This window comes from Cetorhinus maximus, chromosome 20, assembly GCF_964194155.1.
Source record: "Cetorhinus maximus chromosome 20, sCetMax3.hap1.1, whole genome shotgun sequence".
Lineage (NCBI taxonomy): Eukaryota > Metazoa > Chordata > Chondrichthyes > Lamniformes > Cetorhinidae > Cetorhinus > Cetorhinus maximus.
In genome coordinates this window covers 70,963,970-70,983,933 of record NC_135898.1, presented here as the reverse complement: position 1 = coordinate 70,983,933, position 19,964 = coordinate 70,963,970, and the positions used below count along the sequence as shown (strand labels likewise).

Genomic DNA, 19,964 nt, shown 5'->3' with positions numbered 1-19,964 from the left:
TTACCAGGACAGTCCTGTTTATGGATTTTGGGAAGGAGATAGAAGCAGACTTTTCAGGGTTGGACCAAGAACTCCCAAGGAGATGAGCTTACAGACAGTCCTGGAAACAATAGCTTGACGTTTGCTGGTGGTGTCATGATCCAGATGAAGGCAGGAAGAACTGCCTGAAAGTTGGTGCTCAGAATAACCCACATCTTAAACTGGCAGGAAGTTAATATGTTGGAATTTCTGTGACATGCAATCAATCCAAAGCTACAACTTCCCCAATTTAATGATTTGCATACTGTCCCATAATTCTAAATGTTACAATGGATGTGCATGCACTTGTTGTTGTGCCTCAGTTGAGAATATCCTGCATTCGGGTTTCAGGGTTCCTAGCTGGAGGCAAGCAGAAATTTCGGTATAGTAATTTTCCTCCTACAATATTGTGCAATAGAATGGAATCCGAACAGCACTATTTATAATGTCACAGGTGGGCAAGCTCTGCAGAAAACTTCTGCTTCTAGATTACTGGCAATTTGAAAGCAGAATACATGGAGGTTAAGTTTAAGTTAAATGCGCAGGTTCATAACACTGGGAATAAGTGAAGCTAACCAAAATAATTTTTTCATTATTTTATTCAAAATTTTCCAAATTTGATGCTGAGTTAGAATCTAAAGTTTTTTTTGTGAAATAGTGAGCAATACAAAGGAATTAGAAAGAAACTGGAGGTCAAGGGGAAAAAAAAACATATTTCTACTGTACTTTTAGCAAGCTCAAGCAAAAAAATCATTTTAGAATTGATGGCAAAAACCCATGCCATTCCCTGTTGTCCAAGGTACATGCAATTTACAAATGTTTTACTCTCAAAAGACCCAATGAATGCAAAACACCTACATTCATTTTTGTTACCTTATAAGAATATATTTCAACATACTATAGTGTACTGGGTGTTACTAAAGCATGATCACACTATTTTATCCACATATACTTGTTGCTGGTACATTTTTACTTCCCAATTGATAATGTTACCTACCCATACTATGTACTCCCAGCCCACAGACTTTATTTATAGTGGCGATTGACATATTTAAAAAAAGAAAAATGATAGCTTTTGGCACTAAACATACAAAGTAATCAAACAAGGTCTCAATACTAAAATATTATCTAAGTATTTCATATGAAAGGAACATAAAAGGATAATTATTTTTAAATGCTTGAAAAAACTGTCAAATTAGCTAAGTTAATAAATTAAAATTTATTAGCCTCAAAAATAGGTATAATTTTCTTGTGGGAAGCATATTTTAATGCTGCAAAACAAACTGAATTATTAAGGGGAGTAGGTGACAGATAGAAAATGTATTCCAAATGACAGCATAAAATTTGACATTATACTACTACAGGAAGTAGATAGACCCATGCAACTCAAAGGAAATAGAAAAAAAATTAAGAACATTTAACTATAGAAAGCACTATCCAATTGAAGTTTGGTTTCAATAATGCAGCTGAATGAGATCATCTTCTGCAGGCTTTCCCTTTGAGATGCAATTATTTTCAGGGGAAACAGCGTGCTGCAGAACCTTTGGGAATAGAAGGTTACCAGCAAAAAGCTTAACAGCAAATTATGAATTTTCACGATGCTAGAATTGGAATCCTTGGTTTATATTCCATACCTTGATCAAAAGATGATGTTGACATCAGTGAATTAGTACCAGAGGTAGAAGTCTTAAACACCTGAGAGAAATTGCAAGGAAAGCATTTCATTTTCTGCAGTATGCAAATGCAGCCTTAAATTCCTCATTTGACACCTCCAAAGTCCAAGTGGCTGCACACTGTCGCCTTTTACAAGATTTCCTTTTGCTAAAGATTTTCTAGATGCCTGCATTGCATAGAACGGTTAAATGTTTCAGATCAGAGAGAACAGGCACGAGACGGATGGACTCTGCATTTACAACATTATAGTGCAGGCCCCATACGCTATTCCCAAGATGCTGCTAAGACAGGGGCCATTGCACTAAATAGAGCTGTCCAGTTCATTGCCAACAATTTAAAATATAAAATCAATGCAACTGTCACCTTAGTAAACAGTTTCTAATTCTCATTTGACATTGTACAAAATTCTTATAAATTACAAATGCAATTCAACTAAATTTGACAATCTGAAATAAAAGCAAAATCTTTGTTTCTTATTGTAAGCTACTGGTATTTAATGTACTGCACTGCTTTTCCAGTTCAAATCAGCAGCATGACTGTGTCCAACATACTGTGGCAATCAGTAAAACAGCCAATCAAGTGAAATCAAGCATTTTGCATTTCCATCTCTTTTTGGAATACTGCAGCACGTTTGCTCTGAGGAAATCACAAGCAGCTGAGGTCATGTACTCATTAAATTATCTCTCAGCCAACCAGAAGTCCATTTTACAAATACATAAACCAATAAGACAAATGATCTGAATCTTCCATTTAAATTTGTACTGTACACTGCTTTTAGCTGCATTTTTGCAACTTCTGTTGAAACCTGCAGAATGTACTTGATGTATAAAACAACTAATTGTATTCTCCTTTCAACACCTTTCTGATGAAAGTAAAGCAGATATTAGTCAGTGTTTGGCCACTTTTGATCATACAATCTGCTCACATTTTCTGACCTAGCTTTAAGTGCATGCGTGCATGGAAGTGCTGGTGGGTAAGTGGAGGGCAAGGCCAGATGAGAACAGGATAGCTCCTTTCCCCTCCCATTAAGCCATTAGGAGGTATTTTTGGGAGGTATGGCCTCCACCAACATTTACATTTAAAACAAGTAGTTGCTTAGATTGGCCAAAAATGCAATAACCATTATCAATTTGCATTAAAGTCAATTTTGAAGTTGCCAGATATAGCATATTAAGTGCTCCATTTATTTCTGCAGAAAGTGTTTTTATTCACTCATTCACAGGCCCCACTTTCCTTTCTGCTGTCCAGCCAGTACTGAGAGATATGGGAAATTTGTTTTCAACTTCTTGTGTTGCTTCTTTCATTATTTTCCTTTCAGTGAGCACTGCTACAAATTAGCTCAGGATTTGACAAAAATTTGGTTAATCTCCAAAGCACTCAAATATGTTGTGGCCTCTCAAATTCATGCCCATCTTTCCCAGAACGTCATATTTGAATCACTTTAATCAGGTCTGTGCCCACCACAGTATTAAAGCGATCCTCTAAATCACAAAATGACATCTTATGTGACTATGACAAAAGTAAACTCTGTCTCCACATCCTTTTCAATTTGTCTGCAGCCTTTCCACATCATCCTCCTTCAAAGCATATCCACCGTCATTCAGCTGAATGGGCCTGTGCTCAGCAGTTTCATTATCTATCCAATCGTAGCCAGCAAATTATCTGTAACGGCTTCTCTTCCTGCTCCCACAGTAACCTCTAAGGATCTATCCTTGGATTGCCCGCCACCCCTCCATCTCCTATTTCTCACATAAATGCTGCCCCTGGGGTGACAGCGGCATCATCCATAAACAGTGGGTAAATTTTCACATATATGCTGACGATAACCAGCCCCACCTCACCAACACATCTCTTGACTCTTCCACTATCTGCAAATTATTAGACTGCTAGTCAGACGTGCAGTACTAGATTAGCAGAAATTTCTTCGAATGAAATATTGGGAAGACAAAAGCCATGCTCTTTGCACCTGGTTCAAACTCTTGTTCTCTTACCACTGAATCCATCTCTCTTCTTGGCAACTATCTGAGGCTGAACAGATTGATTGCGACCATGTTGCCATATTTGGCCCCAGGATGCCCTTCCAACCATATATGCACGCCACCAATAAGATTTTATTGACCTTCGTAACATCACCCAACTCCACCCCTACCTCAGCTCATCTGCTGCTGAAACCCTCATCCATGCCTTTCCTACTTTTCTTCGACTTAACTATTTCAATGCACTTCTGATTGGTCGCCCACAATTTACCATCCTCAAACTTAATCATCCAAAAATCAACTGCCAGTGTCTTAACTTGCATCAGGTCCCATTCACCCATCACCCCTGTGCTTTCTCACCTACATTGGTTCCTGGTTAAGCAGTGCCCCGATTAAGAAATTCTCATCCTAGTTTTCAAATTCTTCCATGGCCTTGCCCCTCATTATTTCAAATCTCCTCCAGTCCTACAAAGCTGAGATATTTGTGCTCCGCTGACTCTGGTCTCTTGAGCATTCCCACTTTTAAATTTCTCCACCACTGGTGGCTGTGCTTTCAATTGCCAAGGCACTAAAACTCTGGAATTGCCTTTTAAGTCTCTTTACCTCTCCTTCCTCCTTAAAGACTCTTCCTTAAAAGCCCTCTGTTTAACCAAACTTTTATTTATCTTCCCTAATTTCTCAGGATGTGGGTTCGTGTTAAATTTTGTTTTATATCACTCCTGGGCAGTGCCATGGGGTATTTTGTGTTAAAAGTTGCTACATAAATATAAAATTGCTGTAATTAGCTAAATTATTTATTTTCATTTGGAAATTAAAACAAATTTCCTTTTTCATATACAAATTCTGATCAGTAGCCACTAAAGCACAACTAACTTGAATGATTTTTAATTTTATTAATGGTACCTACTGTTACACCAGCCATTATGCATAGCAGGCAAATCCTGTTTACTTGAATAAATAGTGGAGACTGTAGTTAGTTGTTTAAGGGTGAAGGAAATAATGGGGAAGGTGAGTATTTTAAAGGCTTGCAATAACGAAGATTGTGGGGTATATGTGGAATGAAATTGTTAGGAAAGAGATGTATTGCCAACATGCTACACTCATCAGGTTAAATGCAAGAATACCAAATTTCAAACATTCCCAAAAATTTATACTACAGGAGAAAAGGGATGGGACAGACTGGCCGAGGCACTGCTATATTCATGTTCTGAACTACCAAGCAAATGTTTGGAAGTTTTAGATTTAGTCATGGAGAAAACAATTGGAAATAGAAGTTGAAAAATATACAAAGAGAGAGAGAGAGAGAGAGAGGGAGGGAGAAAGTGGCAACTGAAGACACAAAAAATATGACATTGAATGGATTAAAAAGAAACATAAGGCACAACTGATGTGGAAATTAAAAAAACAGATTCACAATGAGGGAAAAGAACATGCAAAGATTAAAAAAAGCTAAAGAATGCATTAAATAAAAATTGCAGACCCTGGAATGAAGGCACTCTCTAGCCCATCACTCCGCTAACAAGTATTAGCTGATTTCTTTATTTCAACCAATTCCCTTTGCATTTCCTAGTTCTACCCAAGGTACCTATGCCCTTGCGCTTGTGTTGTCGTCTTCCATGTGGAATAAGGCCCCCTAAAAAAAAATGGACATAGTACAGCAAAGTTCATTTACTTGAGATGCTACTTTCTCAAAAATTGGAGGTTAATCAGGGTTCATGTTTGTTACAATTTCAGATTATTTTCATACAGGTAATCCACATTCTTCCACACACCACTGACTGCATTTTAAAAATTCAAGTAAAGCACTTAGAGATGTTTTCCAGAGATGTAATAATATAATTGTAATTCATTTTTACTTTATCAAGTTTCTTCCCAATGAACAATTTTCTATTATTAATGGGTGATTAGAAAGCCGACAGTTGCACGGGTTATTTTGTTGCCATTTTGAAAATAATGACGTTGGTTTTGTTTTGACACTGCGAGCTCTCCTGCATTATGTTTGCACCCTCTGGTGTATACCATTGGCCCTTGAATTACTTGTATTTGAAACCAAGTATGCCTTTCTTGAATGCCAAAATTAAGTTTAAATGTAAAACTTTGTTAGGTGGCATGCCACCAGTATCATTGGCAGTGAAAACTTAGAGGAATTTATTTACAAGGCATTTTAACATCGTAGCTAGCCTCAATCCGATGAAGGGCTTTTATTCACCTCTTGTTACTGGAATACCAGAACAACTTTGTTCTACTTGGCTTCTATAGTTATGCTCATTTCTAGTTGCTACTTTTTCCGTCAGCCATTTTGCGCATATTATAGGTCCCATTACTTTTCCCACTGGTTTTCTTCGAGAGCATTTATAGAATTAATTTTGCTTATTTCAACATGCACCATTTCATTAATTTAGCAACATATTTTGTTGAGAATTCACTTATTAGCTCTGGTATCTATTCAATATGTTGAGTAATACATCTGGTATTCCAGTTCTCCTCAACTGAGGTTTCAATGAGTACTATTCTCTTAGTTGGATTTTGTTTTAAGAAAGGTCTTCACTCACTCCTCGAAAATTGTCACTTTTCAACTTGCATGTAGCTGGTATTAGTTTGTCCTAGATTATGTAAATTTAAATCATATTGTGATCTGTTGCCAGGGCTACGACTACTTCTGTTCCAAGTGTGTTACATGGGTCATTTGTCATTACCAGGGAAAATTGTGAGACATCCATACTGACAGGATATACATTATATTCAATAGCACAGATTGTAGATAGCTAGAGCATCCCAAGTCTATATCATTGATTGAACTACTCTACAAGTGTGGCCTTCTGTTGCACATACCTTCTTTCTCCTCACAAAACAGTTCATTAACCTTATTGCTTTGGTCTGGGGGGAGGGGGGAGGATGGAGGAGTGCAGGGGTGAGGGAGGTTGGAAGAAGGGGGGTTCTATACCAATCCCCCAAATCTATTTCTGCACTTCTTACTTCCATGCAGGGTAGCTCAATGGGAAGTTTATCATATACCAATGGCCTTATTTTATCTCCCAATTGGTCCCAGATGCAGAACTACTCTACCCTTTTACAAAAGGAAAATACCACAGAGGCTGGAAATCAAATGAAAACAAAAAGCACTGGAAATACTCAACAGGCCTGGCAACATCAGCGGGGAGAGAAGCAGAGTTAATGTTTCAGGTCCATGACCTTTCATCAAAACAATTCTGATTGAAAGATTATAGACCTAAAACATTACCTTGGTTTCTCTCTCCACTGATGCTGCCAGTCCTGCCAAGTGTTTTCAGCTTTCATACTCAACCTTTTCCTGTCTACTCTTTTACACTTTAAATTCTGGTCTACTTTTCTCCTTTGCCTTTCCTCCTGCTGTACTATTTTAAATCTGCTTCCACTGACCTATTTACTCTAATTCCCAACAAATTGGTACCAATTTGATTTAGATGAAGCCCAATCTATACCTGCCCAGAGCTTGTCTCAATGATCATTCCTTATAAAACTTTCCCTTCTACATCAGTGTAAGTATTTCAGCCCTTAATACTTGATCTAGTGCAGAAAGTGCTGGAATTGCATGGCCTTGATTTTAATACCCTCTGTTTTGCAGAAACTAGGAAGTGTAGGGTGGGGGAAGCAGTTAAAATTATGCTGGGGACTCATTACTTTCATTTTTCATGGGTTATTACTATCAGCAAAGGTTTGCCCATGTGAGCAGGTATATGCATGTAACAGCTTAATGAGACAAATATTACCTCCACAACACTCCCTGACATTTTCAATGTTGCAAATACTGAACTGGCCATTAATGCTCAACGAGGTAGTTAGAGTGGGCATTGGGCCAAATACAGATAGGGGTACTTGTGCAACTTCTTTCAGAGCACTGGTTTTAAAAGCCCCTCCAAATTTTGAAATTTTATGATTTTTTTTGGCAAAGACAGTGTCTGCGGTACAAATGCTAAAAATGTATTTTATATAAAACTTAGTGTACTGTCATGGACAGGAAGGGATTTAACTTAAAACAGCCCTGATTTCTCCTCTCACCAACTGCCCATAAACAGAAAGGCGTTTGTAGTGGTGGCATATTTTCCTCAACCCTTCAGCTTTGGGGTGATCCAAATCTCTATTAATAATCCCACAGCAAACTCGAGATAAGGTAAAATTAGAGAGTTAGTTTATTTTACACACAAAACGCAGGAAGGGTGTTGGCAATGTGTCCCCACCCCCCCCCCCCCCCCCCCCCCCCCCCACCACCCCACACCCCCCTACTTTTTGCATTCATACAATAAAAAGAGGGATAAGGGAAAGAAATAGGTACAGGGCAAAGACCACAGACAAAATAAGAATCATTGTTTCATGTGAATCCATAGTCCACTAAGTCAATGTCCAATAAAGGCTTTGTCTGGCAGAATTCCTGGTCTTGGTGCGAGGAACTCCATTGCAGGTCAAGTCCGTTGAAAATACAGCAAAATATTCTTGTATTTTGGGAATTAGTTCATTCTGTAGGCTAAATACAGGGTTCTTTCTGGAGATCAGGCTTTGAGTGAGGAGGACAGAGGCAGGCTGCTAGCCGAGAGTCCAGTTTTCTCTTCTGAGGTTAAACTGCAACTGAAGACCGAATTCAAAAGCTGTATAATTAAAGCAATTCAAACAGCTGAAGTCTCAGTCGTGTGATAGGACGATTTCAGGTCAAGCCATTCAACTAATGGGGCCCCCTTGTAAAAACCTATTCTGTTTTGAGCAGGTAACTGTAGAACTATTAGCACAAGATTGGAGATGAGGAGTTCCAATAGCCCCTTTGGCTGATGCAGATGTCTCGTCTACTAATCCTGTGTGTTGGCTTGGCTGGAATGTTTATACAGTACAAGGTGTGTAACGTTCCAGGAGTTTGATGAGTTAGCCTTTGTCCATTTTTAAACTGCTCAGAAACTTCCAGAGCTACCATCAAGTGGTCAGTTGCAGCCATTTTTATGACCAACCATGTGTTCTTTTTTTAAAACAAAAGAAAATTTAAACACAAGAATACGGAAGAGAAACAAACTTCTTTTAGATTTTTTTGTGCCTTCTCGGCTTGGCAAAACCCATAGTTACAGTACTCTGTGTAATTTCTAGTTACACGTTTTAGGATGCAGCAGATTGACAAGAATGCGGTTCGATGAAAAGAAATACAAATAAGGAGGCAGACTTGAAAAATTGGGGCTGTTTTTGTTAGAACTGAGGGAATTACAGTATTTTTAAATGAGGTCTTCAAACTTTTATCAAGGGAAGGACTAGGAAGGAAAAATAGATTGTTTCCAGTGATTGAGGGATCTACAAGAGACCATATATAAAAGATTAATACAAGAGGTTCAGCACAAAGATCAGAGGAAACTAGCTTTCCACACCCAACCACCCCACTAAATCCTCACCACCCCCCACCGTCCCATCAAGGGGGTTGAGAGGTTGTTGAGTACACAACCTAAGTTTGTGGTTAGCGATGCCAACGTTTAATATTAGGCTACAAAGGTGACTGAAGGAAAGAATAATAGAGACATGAAAACAGGAGAATACAACAGGATTGCTGCTCATCTGAAAGGTAAATGAAGCCAAAGAACCTCAAATTGTGATTTATATGTAATAATATTGCTAATATATAATTATATTATTATAAGTATAATAATACTTTACTTTATACTTTAAGTTGGCAAACAATGCTTTGGCACTTCAACTAACGATGACTGTTCACAAGTCTTCAGCAGTGTCACCAATGCTGTTTCAGAGGTAGTAAGTGTTACAAATGCACGTATGATTCTGGGAGATACAAAGGAATAGGAGTATATTATTGAACTCTTCAAGTCTATACTGCCATTCAACTGGATCATGGCTGAGCCTCAACATCCATTAACATGACTATAGGGTTTGTGCTCCAACATGAGAAGCTATTTCCTCTCCCCAATATCATGCCAATGGAACCAGGCATAGGTTTTAATGTACAACTTTTGTTTGGTGCAAATAAAGTGGTAAAATACCATATCATATACAATTCTATATATAAATTAGCAAAAGTCAATGCCCTGTGGCATTGCATGTGGAGAATCAAGGCCAACTGTGGCATGCAGATCAAGCAGGATCAGAAGGCAGCAGGAATAAATGTGTACAAGGAGTGGATGGGAAGGAAAGCTGAAAAACAGACTGGGTGGAGGGAAAGAGGAAAAGAAAAAAGTGAAAAATTCTCTAATGGAGTCAAGGGTGGGAGGGGGTTGGGGGAGAGAGAAGAGCACTTTAAGCTAGAGAGGATGCAGCAGCAAAGTCAAGGCTCCAAAAAAGATCTGTTCGAGGAGTCATTCCTCAACTCAGCACTGCAACACAGAGAGCAAAAGGTACCCCCCTCCACCCCACCCCAAGCAAAATATTACTGTGGCATAGGACTGGACTTCTATGCTATTGATTGCAGCAAGTCGGGATACAGCGTATCATCTATCCCAGTGTGCACAAACTTGAGTGTTGGACTTTTCTCGTTACCCTACTTCTTCACTGGTAATTCCTTACCTTGCTTGTTGTCTTGTGCTGCATAATCTCTCTCATTGCCCCTTCCCTCTCAACCCTACCATCCTATATGCTCACCCTAACATTCAACCCATCGACTGCCTGTGTATTTGTTCAACTTGGTGATTCACCGATCTATTGTGCATACTCCCTCCCACCAAACCAATTACTTTAAGTAAAAATCTGTTTGAGTACCATCTTTTTTTGTTTTAAAGTGCTTATACTGCATTCGTATAGCATAAGCACTTTGGGAGTTAGTGATACATTTCTGATTCAGTGCTGGGAAAAGCAAGAAGACAAATCATCTGAGGGGGCTGGTAGGGGTACTCTGACAACTTCACTGGTAGGCCTCAACCCTATAACATCACCTTGCACAAATTCATCCTCCCACTCATTCCACCTTCCCCACCCATCAATCTTACACCAACATCCCTCACACCTACACTACCTCTCTCATATACTCTGTGCACCCTTCTCAAACCTAGATTTCCTCTCCCTCCCTCCCAGATTTTGGTGCTCATTCACATCGCTTACAAACCCTTAAATTTCCAGTGCTTTCTGATCCCATTATCAACTTCAATATGCCAAACCCTCTTTCTCCAGGGTTCCTGGACTCCTTGCCCACAAAACAGATCCCGGGCCCTTCCAACTGCTTACTGATTTAACACTGCCACGTGCCTATTTCAAGGGCCTTCATTTGTGGTGCCCATTTAGTGCTCTTAGATGAACCTCAAAGTTGGGTGGTACAATGGCACCAATTTCAGCTTGTGGTCCTCTCCAATTAATTATATTATTTAGCTCTTTCAACCACAACTCATGTTTGTTGTCTCTCCTGCAATCATTCCTTTGCCTCCACCTATCACTGGCCTTCTAACCAGCTTCACCTGCTCTCCCCCCTTAAACAGTATAAATTTCATCAAATTTTTCATTCTCTTTAGCTCTGAAGAGTCATTCGGACTCGAAACGTTAACTCTGTCTTTCCCTCCACAGATGCTATTAGACCTGAATTTTTCCAGAATTTTCTGTTTTTTTCATGTTTGTTGGGTCTGCCTGCTATTTTTATTATCTGCCTTGTGTCACTGTTTGCTGACGCTGCTAGCTACGTTACTCAGATTTGGAGCCTGACACTTCTGGCTCTTAACTCAAGGTTTTGACCTAACTTTCCTCTGTCAGTTGTGGAATACTGACTTGAGGAAGTGACACTATTTTCAGAAGCCAAATTAATTACACTATATTATTATAATGTATTAACTTGTTAGATGCCTTGAAAAGCCGAAATCCTATTTTTCAAGCTCAGTGTCAAGAAACTAGTTCTCAGATTTGAGACCTTGGTACGTTTATTTGGGTGCAATTAGTGTGTAAGGGGCAACAAAAATCAGGCATGGGAGGGGTATATAGGGGTTTAACCACACAGCAAGGATGGGGAGAGGGTCGTGTACCTTGGCAGTATGCTGGGATTCATTAGTGCTGGAAAGAGAGCAGGGTCTTAGGGGGTTATCAGGTGAATAGGAAATAAATGGCTCTGGCAACTTTAGCCGATTGGGTGTCATTCTTCACCACTGCATTCTCATACGTCAGTAGCCTCCTCCTACCCATCAAAGCTCCATTTGTGCATCTGCGTAGTCCCACCAATTCCCTTGTTGTAAGCAGTTCCCATCTTTTCTTGGAAGAAGGCAATTACTGCAAATACTGGAAATCAAAATGAAAAGAACAGAAAAGCTGGAAACACACAGCAAATGATTAATGACCTGTATGTTTTCAGCTTCTTTTGTTTTTTTGGCCCTTTCTTAACCTTGAAAAAATTCAGTGCATACTGAACACATCATAAAATTGAGCACAATGAATTTTTATTAATAAAAAGAGAAGAAACAGCCTTCACTCCCAGGAACACAGAAGTAGAACATTTCTCTCAACTATGCTACTAATGAGTTTGCTGATTTACAGTCTTTAAATTAAAAAGTATCCATAAAAATTTATAAGTCTAATACTCAAAAATATGGTTTAGAATTTCCAAATATTTATACATTTAAAAATTACACTAACTCGCGACTTGGCTCAAGAACTAAATTTGTATCCAAAATACATGTGGCCCACTGAACATATTTTCAATAAAAATCTTTTCATTGCTGCTCTTATGTGCTGTCTATGAATGGCTTATGATAGAAATAAAGCATTTGATAAACTTAGAGAAATAAATCTTTTGAGAGTTCTCTTTTGAAGTCATCTGGAAAAGTAAAGAAGCTCTCAAATCATCAAAAAAAGGCCACTTTTGTATCAGTTCAAGTTGATGCAGAGATTGTTTGCTGGAATTCCTTAAACATCACATGCTTAGTTGTAAATAATCCAACTGGAGGTAAAAATATGCTATTGAAACAGGCTGAGGCACTGAGGCATTTTTTTGTGTAATTATGCTACTAAAAGACAATGGCACAGAAACAATTAATCATTATTGCAAAATACCATTTTTAAACCTTACTTTAGACATTGGAAATTAGTGAAAAATGGAGAATAAGCATTTCTTTAAGTATTTTGAAAACTCAATTGTTTCAAAGTGTGACGCCAGCATGTTTACATAAAATGTTCCCAATATATTTGCATAAAAGTCAGTACAGAAAGTTGTTTGCGGAGAGCTATAGATTTTGTGGTCTGTTCATAGGAAAAACTGGAATGTGGTTTTTGACATTTAAAGCCGACCTGTCACATCCTGAACACAGAGTTCACCATTCATTCTAATGCAGCAAATCTACTCAAGCAATGAATTGTGTGGCTGACACAAGGCTACAATATTATACACCTTACTGGTACTAAAAGATACAAGCCTCAAATATATTTGTAATACCAATTACCTACCATTTACAAAACTTGCTTAAGATGCAAGTAACTGTTTTTCATGAAAATCTGTCAATTTTATTCTTTGAATGTCTGTCAGTTTCTTCTTCCGAATTGGTTAAGACTTCAGGAATCACTCAGGGAGTATTGAGGGCATCTGAGCAGGGGTACTCTTCAGGGAAGAGGAGATCTGGGACTTCAGTAGGGCTGCAGTAAAAATCAAAAACCGCGGTCAAGGCCCAAGACAACCCGTGAGCAATGCCACAGGAGATCGACTACGACAAATATCTCACATTAAATACACTTAACTGAAACATTTCCAGAACAACTTAAGTTAATACACCCTGTCCGTATAAAAAAAGGGTGACTAACCAGAATAGAAGCAATACATTACTATACTAGAAAATGTCAACACTCTGACAAAAATTACCATGCAAAATGCACAGGAATAGGTTATGGAAATTCTTGGAAAGCAAGGTATTTGGTAACAGAAAAGGCCTGATGTATACATTTTTGTAAAAAAAAAACCTCTTGCAAACCTTACTTTAATAATTGCTTTAAATGGGTTTTATTAACTTGTGTTAATGCAAATAATCTGAAAACAGTTCCTTAAGAGAGAGCTGCTTACAGGCTTAGTTAAAACACAATGAAATATTATTCAAAAGCACATTCAAGAACAGTGCCGATACAGCCTTTAGCTAAGTCAGTGCTCTTCATTGCAAGGCCCGCAAGCCAGTGGCAGCTCCCATCAACACTAAGTGTGGCTCCCCGACTCCACATTGGTAAGTTAACGGGGCCTGTCCTGTAATCTCATTGAAAGTGAGAATTGTTTTAATGTTGTTTCCCGTGTGACTGGCACCATTTTGGAGTAGCATCTCGCTGCTCCTGACCTCCAAGCTGCAGCCTATCTTCCTCTGTGGCCTCTTCCGACCCACCCTCTCGCCAAACCTTCCACTCCTGACTCACCCGCTCACCACTTCCTTTTCCTGGACTTGTGTTCCCATTAAAGATCCAGATCCGATCTAAAGCTAGAGCTCCGATGTTGTGGAAGTACAAGCCCTGATGGTGCAGAAGTACCAAGCTTTTTTAAAATGACTGTCAAAGCTGCTCCTACCTCACTCACAGCAAGGCTTCAGGAGAGGGAAGCAAGTGGGAGCATTTAAAAAAATACATGAACTGCAGCAGCCCCAGCTTGGTACCTCTGCACTATCAGCACTTAGCTTTTCACAATATTGGAACTTTGAATCAGATCTGGATCTTGAATGGGAACGCAAGTCCAGGGGAGGGAAGCAGCGAGAAGGTGAGTCAGGGAGCGGGAGGTTCAGCGAGAGGGTGAGCCAGAGAGGGGTAAGAGTCCACAACCCGAAGGTTGGTGGTGGGGACCACAATGCTGAGGGTTGGGGAGGAGATGAATCTGCAGTCTCCAGGAGGATCAGGGAGGTGGTGGTTCAGGAAGCAGGACTGGTGGCAGGCAGGAGGTACTATAAGTAGAAAGTTATATTTTAAAGCTTATTTTAAAAGAAAAGGTGTACAAGTTATTTCATTTACCAATGTAGGAATTTAGCTCTTTAAAGTTTTTAAAGTAAGTTCTGCATTAATCAGCTTTTTAAAAGTTTACTTGCATAGGTGCATTTTAATTCCTTATATTTTCCTGGTTATTGTTTTATAAACGCTGTATTTTTTAATTGTGCATGTATTTAAGTATAATATGTGATTTTGTTTTAATTTCAAGTGTCGCTCTGTTACATTACATCATGAAGGAGTACTAAGCAATGATAAGTTATTAATGTGGCTCTCACATTTCAGATTTTTTGAAGTGGCCCTTGCTTGAAAAATAGTGAAGATCACTGAACTAAGTATTTAAAGCTAAGCATTAAGACTGATTCTGACCATGTTTTCAGCAGGAAAAATACCAGTATAGTTTCAATTGCTACAGTACTTCAACACTTGATGGGAAAATGTATATTTCAAATTTTAAGACTACTAAAAACCGAAAAACTTCACTGAGAATCCAAACACTGAAATATTCACCTTATGCTCATGCCTTAACTTAAATCTCTCCCCTCCACTTCCAAAATCACCCACACACACATCCAGTGACAGGATGTTCATGTTGCCAAAATAAATATAATGACTAATTTTTCATAGTTATTTAACTTTAAGACTACAGGCTATCAAATATAAAAAAGACATTTACTTGACCCCAGCTAAATTTGTAACCATACATTTATATGCTTAATCTTGAAATGTGAGAGAGAACAGAAAATTTCCACCAATTAGACTATCTAGTCGACATCTACATTAGAAATCTTCCGTCAACTTTGTTACATAAATTCTTAGATCCACGATTATAATAGAAATTACCACTGTAGCATCAACAGTAACAGGAGGGTGTAATTACAGCATGACAAGTTTATTCAGAATCGTAGAATAATAGAGCACAAAAAAAAGAGTAAATTTGACACCTTCTGCCTGTGCCAGCTCTTTGAAAGAGCTTCCAATTACCCCCACTCCTGTACTTTTTTCCTTTTCAAGTTCTTATTCAATTCTCTTCTGCAAATGTTTAAGTCTACTTGCACCACTTTTTCAGGCAGTGCATTCCAGATCAATTTGTCATGTGATTTTTTTCCTCTTTCATGTTGCCTCTAGCTCTTTTGTCAATCACCTTAAACCAGTGTCCTCTGGTTACTGATCTTTAGCCACTGGAAACAGTTTCTCCTTATTTATTCTTATCAAAATCATGATTTTAAACACCTCTAACAAATCAGCCCTTAACATTCCCAACTCTAGGGAGAGCAACTAAGTTTCTCTAGTCTCCCACGTAACTGAAGGCTTTCATCCTGTGAACTATTGAACTATTCTAGCAAATCTCCTTTGAAACCACTAAGGCCCTGCCATTCTTCCTGAAGTGTGGTGCCCAGGATTGGCCACAATATTCAACTTGAGAGCAAGCCAGCATTTCATAGGGGTTAGCGTAACTTCCCTGCTTTTTTTTACTTTATGTCTGTATCTAGACAGGATCCTATCTTTCTCAACTTTCCTAGTCACCTCCAAAGAGTTGCGTACGTACACTCCCATGTTTTTCTGTTCCTGTATCCACTTTAAAATTTAACCATTTAGTTTAAATTGCAGGCCATCATTCTTCCCACCAAAATGATTCACGTCACACTTGTCTGCATTCAAATTCATCAACCACATGTTTGCCCCTTCCACTAGTCTACTTATAGCCTCCTGAAGTCTGTTACTATTCTGCTCATTGTTCGTACATTGCTGTGCTTAGTGTCAACTTTAAACTTTGAAATTATGCTATGTATATATGCCCAGTCCAGGTCATTAATATACATCAAAAGGAGCAGTGGTCCTAATACCAATCCCATGGACACCACTGTATATACCACTCCAATCTGAAAAATACCCATTCATCATGACAGACAGGTTTCTATCAATTAATCAATTCTGTATTCAAGCAGCCACTAACTCTTAATTTCATCTGGTAACAAGTCCATTGTGTTGTACTTTAGCAAACACTTTTTGAAAGCCATATACACAACAATAACTGCTCTATCTTCACACACCCCCTGTCTAACTTTATTGATTTCTTTGAAGTAACAAACATGATTGTTAGGAAATAGAGATAGTTTAAGTAACTTATATTTGTATTTGTGGGTGTTAGGAATGAGTTTTAGCTTTAATGTTTAAGTTTGATTTGTATTTCTGTATCTGTGTTAAGAAAGGTCAAGTTGAGTTTTAGTTTCACTTTAAAAGGTGCTTGCATTTCTAATGAGAGTTTATGACTGTAAGAGAAGTTAAGCAAGAGTAGAAAAACTGGGCTGTTGCCTAGCAACAGGGGACCAGAGAGGAAGGCCCCTCCCACACACATGCCCGCACACAGAAACTAGAAATAACGCTTTGATTTGGGAGCTGTTTGAGTTCAACTGGTTTTGAAGACAGCTGCCAGGCAGAAGCAGCTTAGAAGGCTCAGACAGCCAATTCCAAGCTCAAGTTGGTTGAAAGTAGCTGCCAGAGAGAGACTGGAGCAAAGGGGACAGATAGCAAGTTCTAAGCTAAAGAAAGAAGTCCCAAATCCAGGGGAGTGGAACAGGAGAAAGTCCCAAGAAGACCTTCTAGTCAAAGGAAGAACAGGAACCTGGGAAAGATCCTGTTCTGTGGAAGTGAAAGGAAGGAGCAGAGAGGAAGGTTCCAAGCTTAAAGGAAGCAGATTTAAAGTGAAGGGCCAGAAGGTCCAAAAGGGACAACTGAAGGTCTGTAATTTTCACTATGGGCATGTGGAGCAGTGCTTTACTACTGACGGCTGAGTCGGTGAGAGGGAGTGTTTGGAAGACAGTTCGAATGCATGTCGTGACCTAGGGGAGAGGAACATCGGAAGGAGAGTTCGAAACCCTGGAGGTGAGAGAAAGCGTTGTTTTGGGAGAAGATTCCAAGGCAAGTTCTTTGAAAGTGGAGATTGGAAACCCTCACGTGAAAGACAGAGTTCAGTTAGACTAGTTGGCTCACGGTGTGACAAGTGTCTGGGGGAAGCTGAAGAGAGATCCATAGCATCTGTCTGGGGTGGCAAGTCACTCGGTTTCAGAGGGTGTGGTGTGTCTGACCACAGGTCGCCAATTGGTTTACATGGACTATACTTACTGTAAACATTTAGAGTATAAGATAGCTTTAGAAACTTGTTATCCCTACAAATCTGTATATATTTGTAAAGATATAATCGTGGGTGGAGGAGTATTGTAATAGAGTTCATCTTTTCTTGTTTAATAAATGTTTTATGCTTTTGTAAAAGTTCATTAGCTGACTCCAGTGACTCTGTTCAGTAGCCTCTCTCCACATATCTATACAAACAAATAAAAGTTAGGGTCTATCAAGCTGGGTTCCACCCTGGGATCAGGCTTGTCCAGGGGTAACCTCAGCTGAGAATCAGAACAATTTGCATATACCAAATCTGTGCTGGCTTTATTTATGAACCCACAATTTTCCAAGTGCCAAGTAATTCTGGCCCAGATCAATGTCCCTTAAAGTTTCTCCACCATTATGATTGGCTAGTAATCGCTGGGTTTATCTTTTTCTGTTTCTTTGAACAGGATTGCCATTTGCAATTCTCCAGCCCTCGGCACCACTCCTATAACTAAGGAGGGTTTGAAGATTGTGGCGAGAGCCCTGCAATTTCTACCCTTACTTCCCTTGATAATCTAGGTTGCATCTCAACCAAAACAAGTGACTTTTCTACTTTTAAGCATTGCCAACCTTTAAAGTGCCTCCTCTGTCTATTTTCATCCAACTTTCTCTACTACATGTTCATTTACTGTGAAATTGGCAGCATCCTCCTCTTCAGCCCTGCTATCTTCTTCCACATTGGTAGTTTATTATGAATATGTATATGGTAAATAACATATTACTTTAAAATAGGGCCTGAATTACATCAATGTTCCTTGGTTCATTGATCATCCAGCCTCTAAACTCTGTGTTGGTGCTGTCACCATGTGCAACTTATTTAAACATTCACAGGTTGACTAAAATGAATACTTTTTTTTTTTAAAAGTGACTAGTCAGAAGATAACCAATACATATTAAAGGTAGAAGCACTAAAATCCTAACAAAAATTACCTTATAAAATACATTAACATCAGGACCTGCAAATGCAATTAGCAGAATGGTGCTACATAAGTTGCAATGCATTTGAACCAGAGACTTTCACCACTCAAATCTGAATGCACTTAATGGTCAACATGCTTAAGAATCGATTTGACTGTTTCCACTTATTTGTTGGTGTTAGCAAAGGGTAAGGAAGGAATAAAGTCTATTTTCCCGATAGCTCAACAAAAAAATGCGCTGTGATGTGTCATGCATGAGCAAGTTTTGAACATTTTGAAGGAATGGAGGGTTCAAAAACCTAGATGCACCAAAGCAAGGTGTTTTGAATCTCCATTTTTCACCACGTAGGGAACCCATGAGCTGTGATTATTTTTCTTTAAATTTAAAAAACAAGACTGTACTTTATTCACCCTTCTTACAAGATGTTGTACAACATTTAATCAAATAAAGGTTGTATGCACCAGACCAGCCAGGATTTTGTTGCTTCCCCTTTAACAGCAAAATCAGTGGGGGCAGGGGGGCAACGGACAACATTGCAGCCACTTGGGACACTCAGACTTTATTGTACATCAGGCTTCAGTCAGAAGCATTTTTTAAAAATTCTGATATAAGCAGTTTTAAGCTACTTCCTATGTAGTACTGGTCAGTGGTTATCACTTCAGTCCCATGGGAAATAAATTTGCTATTTGTATAATAATGCTCAGCTTTGATCAGCTCAATTTTTAGTCTCTACTATACCACACAAAGATAGAAATTCTAAATGACAATTTAAAAAACACACACACACAAGAATTGCTATTTAACATATTTGAAAGTGAGTTTTTAAATCTGCATGTGAAAATCAGCAATAGTTGCATGATGGAGTGGCAGCTTTTACACATTCATACAGCAAGCCAATTTCAGCCACAAGTGCCAACTAGACAATAAGAACAACTGGTGTACATCATTCGAGCTTCCAGAGCTTCCAGTGGCTAGTTACAAAAATGGCAATTCAGAATTCTGGCAAAAGATCCCAGCCCCATAACTTGGTCACGCAGAAAGAGTCAAAATACATAGGATATATGGCACAGAAACAGGCCATTTGGTCCAGCCAGCCAACGTTGGTAAAAAAACAAAAATAAATATTAATAATAAACTCCGAATACAATCTTTTTCCCCAAACTACTGCATTCTGTCCTATCAGAATGTGTTGCACTTTTTGCAAAGCTGTTTAGTGTACTTAATGGAAGCTGGTAAGCTAAAAATAAGCCTAGGGGCCATCTTCTCAAAGGCAATTAGGGACGGGCAATAAACGCTGGCCTTATCATTAACACCCATATCCCATGAATTGATTTTTAAAAAGTC

The 19,964-nt window shown here is 38.8% G+C and overlaps 1 protein-coding gene across 8 annotated transcripts in view; it reads right to left on the bottom strand.

Annotated features, from left to right (window-relative positions):
• ppp2r2d (protein phosphatase 2, regulatory subunit B, delta) overlaps nt 1-19,964 on the bottom strand; it is a 73,430-nt gene that overhangs the window by 40,977 nt on the left and 12,489 nt on the right. For 3 of the 8 annotated variants that reach the window (XM_078564903.1, XM_078564902.1, XM_078564904.1), the window contains 2 exons: nt 13,038-13,223; nt 1,653-1,713 (listed from right to left, as the gene is read on the bottom strand). The exons of 3 other annotated variants lie outside the window; for them this stretch is intronic. In XM_078564903.1, coding sequence (XP_078421029.1) covers nt 1,653-1,713; nt 13,038-13,040 — 64 coding nt within the window. In that variant the 5' untranslated portion in view covers nt 13,041-13,223. The remainder of the gene's footprint in view (nt 1-1,652; nt 1,714-13,037; nt 13,224-19,964) is intronic. 2 more of the 8 variants (XM_078564907.1, XM_078564901.1) reach the window with 2 other exon arrangements.